Below are 6,366 nucleotides of genomic sequence, written 5' to 3' on the forward strand. Positions count from 1 at the left end.
TCTTGGGTATCCTCTCAGATAAACACTTGAAATCACATGTAATAATGTTAGTGAGTTTCTTCTTCACAAGTTATCTTCTAGACACGTGATGAGAATAAAAAATGATTTCACTGACACAAGAGAATAAATTTTAAATTGTCCCTTAAAGTAGGGTTTCTGATAACCAAGAGACCCAATTCCATAGTAAATTCAGTGCTGCAATTTATAGAGATATACAAATGCAATTAAGTTATGGTACACTGTTCTGCCTGCACTGCATAAATGTGGACTCACTTAGTATAAACACTCTATGTTTATCTTGCCAGACCTACACAGTGTGATTTATACTAATTCCCATTTGTCAGGGTTTGGAAATACAAGCAATAACAAGAAAATGTTCCTGAGGTCCCATATTCAAATACTCTAAGAAACATAAGACAAATTTCATTCACCTTAGGGAAGTGGAAACCAAGTCCTGTGGTTTCTTTTATCCACTCAGGAGCGTGTGACAATGCAAAGCCACCCTCAGGCTCACTATAAAAGCCCAGTTCTAGCTGAGAGGCCCTATCTCCTTCTCGCTAGAGCTTCCAGCAAAGCATGGCTGTCCTGGTGCTGCTCCTCTGCCTGGTGACATTTATAAGTTGTGAGTGTTTCAGGGTTTCAGGAGAGGGACCCAGGCATGTCATCTATGTAATATATGACTGAGCATGATGTTGCTTGTCTCCAGGTGTCTTTTCCCAGGTACAGCTGAAGGAGACAGGACCTGGCCTGGTGAAGCCCTCACAGACCCTGTCTCTCACCTGCACTGTCTCTGGGTTCTCATTAACTGACTATGATATAAGCTGGGTTCGCCAGCCTCCAGGAAAGAGTCTGGAGTGGATGGGAGCAATATGGAGGGGTGGAAGTACAAAGTACAGTTCAACTCTCCAATCTCGAATCACCATCAGTAAAGACAACTCCAAGAGTGAAGTCTTCTTAAAACTGAACAGTGTGCACACTGAAGACCTAGCCATATATTACTGTGCCAGAAACACAGTGAGGAAACTCTAATTTGAGCACACACAAAAACCTCCTTATAGAGACATCTGGGACCAGCAGAGGGCACTAAGGACCAACAGGGACTCCTGAGAACCAAAATTAAGGTTCACATCAGAGGCTAAGAAATTCAGTTATATCCTTCATGACATTGAGTTGTAACACCAAAACCTGTTGTTTCCTCATCCAGCCAAGCATATCCTGAGGCCCCTCTCCACTGTCATATTCAACTTTCTATGTGTGTATGCATTAGAAGAAATTGTTTTTTTCCTACGTACCCTCTAAGCTGTCCAGTTGCTTCTGATTACGAGAAAGAATGACATATAATTTCATATATTCAGTGGTGTGTGTGTGTGTGTGTGTGTGTGTGTGTACCATTTGATATTTCAAAAGGTGTTTGAAGTTGTGACACTTGTTGACTTTAACTTCAATGAAATGTTTGGGAATTTTAAATATTTGGTAATTTATTCTCTTTGTTTTTGAACATATGATGGAGAAACTGCAGCTTCTCTGTATATATTTCACTTTCCAATGGTAGATTGGAAAATGAAATATACAATGTTTCCTTCTTCTAAAACAAGAAAACTTAAAAGAGTACATGTGTTTATCATATGTGAAAAGTTCTAATTTTAACCATTTGCATCTTGTTAAAAATTAGTATGTACCTTAATTCTCAAGGAATTATTCCTCTGTAGGCATATTTGTATGCCCTCAATTTACAAAAGTCTCAGCAACCAGTGTGCACATCCCAGCTGGTTTAAGCTCCATTTATGCTTCCAAATGTCACCAGCACTTCCCATAGCAAGTGAGTTCTATGAAAACTGAATTACAGTTTGTGATTTGTTGATGCTGTTACTGCTTACATATGCTCCTAGAGTTACTCTACTACTCTGGCACTCTCTGTTGGTGATGATGAAGAGCCTAGTGTTTCATGTGTGAGCTATAGAAGTATCATTCAGAGCAGCAGTGTTGACTGTGGGCTCCATGTTAATGGATTATCAACTTGAGGCAGCCTCCAAAATGAAAAGAGAATGTCCTCATCTGAGGCTGAGGCCTCTCTGGAAACCCTGGCACTGACACCAGTTGTCCAAAATTATGCTTAGAGAACACATTGTCTAGAGTATTAGAATCCTAAAATGAGGGCACATAACTTTGAACTGAACAATTCCACAATATGCTTAAAGAAGTGGATCATTGTTATGTTACTTTAAGTCAAGACAAGGAGCAGCCAAAACAGGTCTTGAGGAAACATGATTAGGATGACAAATCTTTTAAACAAGATTGTTGAATAAAATATGCCAGCATCAAGAGCTCTAATTTCCAATGACTTCAGTTTTGACCAAGAACATGCATGATGTGTTAGTGATATTCTAACACCATGTATAGATGGACGTTCCATAGAGCATACTGAAGTAAGAAAATGACTGATCAAATAACTAAAGACAGAAATCCACCTCTAAAGTGTGGCAATTTATCAATAATATATGAACATACCCTTGGAATTTCTCCTCTTGAGCATGTCCTCTTATTGTTTCTAGAGTTACAAATAAAAAAGGAACACAGACAACATGAGTGTAGAAACCTGGCACATCCTATATCATCCAAAACACAAGAGATAGGGTTTATAGCATGTGTGTTTGATAGTGTGACAAAACTGGCACGTGACATGGGTTCCTGTGATATTTTCCTTAATTCTGACATATGAACAAGTACCACGTTAGTGAGAAGTGTCAGTAAGTAAATGTAAATGACTATTTTACAAAACATGTATAGGTTTTCTTGTGAAATGTATATAAAATAAGTGATGAACCCTGCCAGTTCTCTGTCAGTCAGGCTAGTGGTCTCAGATAAATTGTATGATGCTGGTACAGATATGGAAGATCTTAAAATAAAATTCAAAAGTTCCTGGTAGCTTCAAATCTGACATTATATTTTCCTACTTAAAATCAGATTATTAGAATCCTTACTATTTGGTTGTTTGATTAATAAACTTATTCATTATTTACTTATTGGAAAAATTTAAACATTTGAGACTGGTAAAGTATTTAACTAGTTAGAAGGACTCCATAAATTTGGTAAATAGTTGATCCACATTATAGTAATGAAATTAAGAGTTTAATAATTACATGATAAACATTTTTTTACATTCTAGATTTTTAGTTTAAATAAAGTAACCCATAATCTAATAGTGCAAAATAGAAACATGGATTTGAGTTGACATTTAAAAAGAATCATCAGTGGAGCACTGTGTAAGTTAACACCACCAACATTTTGGTAATGGGTTCATTTCTTTTCTGTCTACATTTATAGTACCATAAAGTACTCTTTATTTTACTTAAATGAAGATGAAATGTTCATATTCTGACTGTGTTATGGTCTGGCAGTCCTTGAAGATAAATAAAGAATTTTTTCTCAAGGCACAGGATCCAGAGTAGATCCTGTCCCTATAACTAGATCTGCCTAATGCTTCTGAGGAGTTCAGGTCCCATGAGAAGTGGAGGATGTGTTCAACACAAGAGTCATGCTGTTAGAGCTGTTGAAGAAAAAGGTTCAAGATGGGGTTGACTCAAGTGTTCATGGACATTATCTAATTTTAAAGAACTTAAGTTTGTAATGGAAGGGAATCACTGCTGGTGAACCAGATATTCATAAGAACATTAGAGTTGGAGGCCTTTAATGTTCTAAGATGATGGATTTTAAATATTTGCAATGTATTTTGATCATACCCTGACTCAAAACTTTCCTTCCTGTTTCCCTACCTCTGGCCAACCCCATATAATTTTCTAACAAATTCAGGTCCACTTTTTTGACACAACTAATCTTGTTAATGCTGGCCACATTCCTGTGTGTGTGTAGTCACCCAATGGACAATGGCAACCAAGAGTAGCCACATCCCCAAATAAAATTAATCTCCATCTATCAGCAGCAACTTTTGAATGCAGAGACTATGACTGTTCAGTTCTAAGAAAAAACAACTCTGTGAGATTTTATTCACAGATAGAATGACTAAATCAAAATTGACACATGATCTACTTCCCTATCCCTCCATATCCTTCCCACCTAGGCACAAGGAACATTACTAAAATGTGAGTTGAAGCCAGGTAGTGGTGGAGCATTCCTGTAATTCCAGCACTTATCAGGCAGAGGCAGGCATATCTTTGTGAGTTCTTGGCCAGCCTAGTATACAAGAGGTAGCACCAGGACAGGATCTAAATCTACAGAGAAACTTAGTCTCAAAAAAAGAGTGAGTTGAAAGAAGTACTGAAGAATGGGGAGGAGCACTTGGAGACTGTAATGTCTCGATATTGCACACTTGAAATCTCAATAGCTATGACTCCCTCTATAATACATACACAAAAACAAGCAAGATAAATGGTCTAGCAATTAGAGGAGAGGTGTCACTCATGCCCCACCCACCTGATATCTTCAATAATTTTTTGTTGGATAATTATGTCATGGTTTGTTTGTGACCATGGGAGACCTGCCCCTTTCTGAATGGAGACAATAGATGAATATTGGATGGAAGAATTGATGGGAGGCTGAGGGAGTGAATGGAAAGAGAGAGGGAAAACTGTGGTCAGTATGTAAAATAAATGTTAAAAATTAATAAAGGAACTAATTTTCACCACTTCCCATGTCACAAAATATAAAAAAAATTAAATTAATATTAAAACACTTTTCAATACAACACAGAAATATTTTTAAAATCTACAGTACAAAGGTCACATGACAATAATTAATAATTACTATTTGTATTTTGCTAAAGAGCATACACTTTAACTGTCTTCTAATTTTGTACCAAAAGATCTTTTATGCCTTGGTCAGAGTAACACTTTCTGAAGCATATGTCTTCTATAGCAGTATCAATGACTGGGTAATACTAAGAATAAATGACTGTCACCACGTGTGTGTGTGTGTGTGTGTGTGTGTGTGTGTGTGTGTGTGTACCAACTGGAGCCTAAGAAATACAGTCAGAGACAGTTGGAGGAATACTGTTGAGTTGGGCAATGTCTAATAGATACAATTTATCTATTGAATTTATGCACTTGGAGCAACAGCAAATTGCAGCATATTACCAGAAAATAATAGGATGAAAGTGTTTTAAAAAAATGATGTGGGTGTGAGAGAAAAGGAAGAGTGAAGAGAGGAAATAAGGAAGAAGGATTGTTGTTAGTGAGACAGGGAATGGAGGGGAGGGAGAAAAGAATAAACGAGACATGGGAGAAGGAGAAGTAAGGAAGGTTCATCAGGAATGAGATTCAGAAGAAAGATGGAGGTAGGAAGGAATGATTCATAGAAACTTTTGGACAAGCTTTAATCTGGCTTGATTGAGACAGAATTCATAAAATTTCTTCAACAATAAATTCCCTTTGCCTGTTTCAAAGTAAATATTCTCCATCTTCTTAATAAAAACAATAAAGGAAATTGTGCCATTCCAATGTTTCTAAAATGTCACTCCAGGCAGATTTGTTAGAGGCACTTTGTGTAACACTGAGGTTTCCATTTTCCAGATCATCACTGCTTTAGCTACAAAGACAAATATCTCAACACCAAAAACATATGCAAACTTTCCCTGTATCCTTACATGTACCATTAAATGAGTGTCCATGGGTCCCTGAGACATATGTAAATTATTGACTGAACAAGCACTTAAGTATAAGGATTTACCTCTCAAGTGGAAAATAATTATAGTGTGTTTTTAATCTGAACTCTTTCCCTCTGAAAGTAATGTTTTCTTGGTGACTTCCTGGTTATTTTTCAACCATTTCCTCCAAGAAGCACAAGGTAAATATCAGTCACCAGAGGGAAAATTGTAGCCCTTGCTCTGTTCTTGCTTTTATCCTCTCAAGGACATTTCTCAATGCAAAGCAGTTCTTAGGCTCAGGCTAAAAGCAAAAGCCTAGCTGGAAAGTCCCATCTCCTTCTAAGGAGAGCCTCCAGGATAGCATGGTTGTTGAGGAGTTGCTCCTCTGCCTGGTGATCTTTCTAATCTGTGTTTCGGGGTTTCATGGGAGAATTTTGGGCATTCTAAGGGATTGTATAAATTATGGTAATGCTGCTTTTCCCAAGGTGTCATGTCCCAGGTTCAGCTGTCTCAGACTCTGGCCCTCACCTGCACTGTTTCTGGATTCTCATTAAGCAGCTATCATATACACTAGGTTTACCAGTTTCCATAAAAGGGCCTGGAGTGCATGGGAGGAATATGGAGCAGTGGAAGCACTGATTATAATTCAGCTCTTATATCACAAACACCATCAGTAGGGCCACCTACAAGAGCCAGGTTTCATAATAATTGAACATTCTGAAAACTGAAGACACAGACATGTATTACTGTTCCAGAGACACAGAGAG

General features: G+C 37.6%; 1 gene segment (V, D, J or C); it reads left to right on the forward strand.

The window, feature by feature from the left end:
* Window positions 1-565: 565 nt before the first annotated feature.
* Window positions 566-1,029, forward strand: LOC119819062. The segment is given in 2 exon segments: window positions 566-622; window positions 707-1,029. Coding segments are annotated over 2 exon segments (369 nt in total).
* Window positions 1,030-6,366: the final 5,337 nt, after the last annotated feature.

Source organism: Arvicola amphibius, chromosome 7, assembly GCF_903992535.2.
Source record: "Arvicola amphibius chromosome 7, mArvAmp1.2, whole genome shotgun sequence".
Taxonomy (NCBI): Eukaryota; Metazoa; Chordata; class Mammalia; order Rodentia; family Cricetidae; genus Arvicola; species Arvicola amphibius.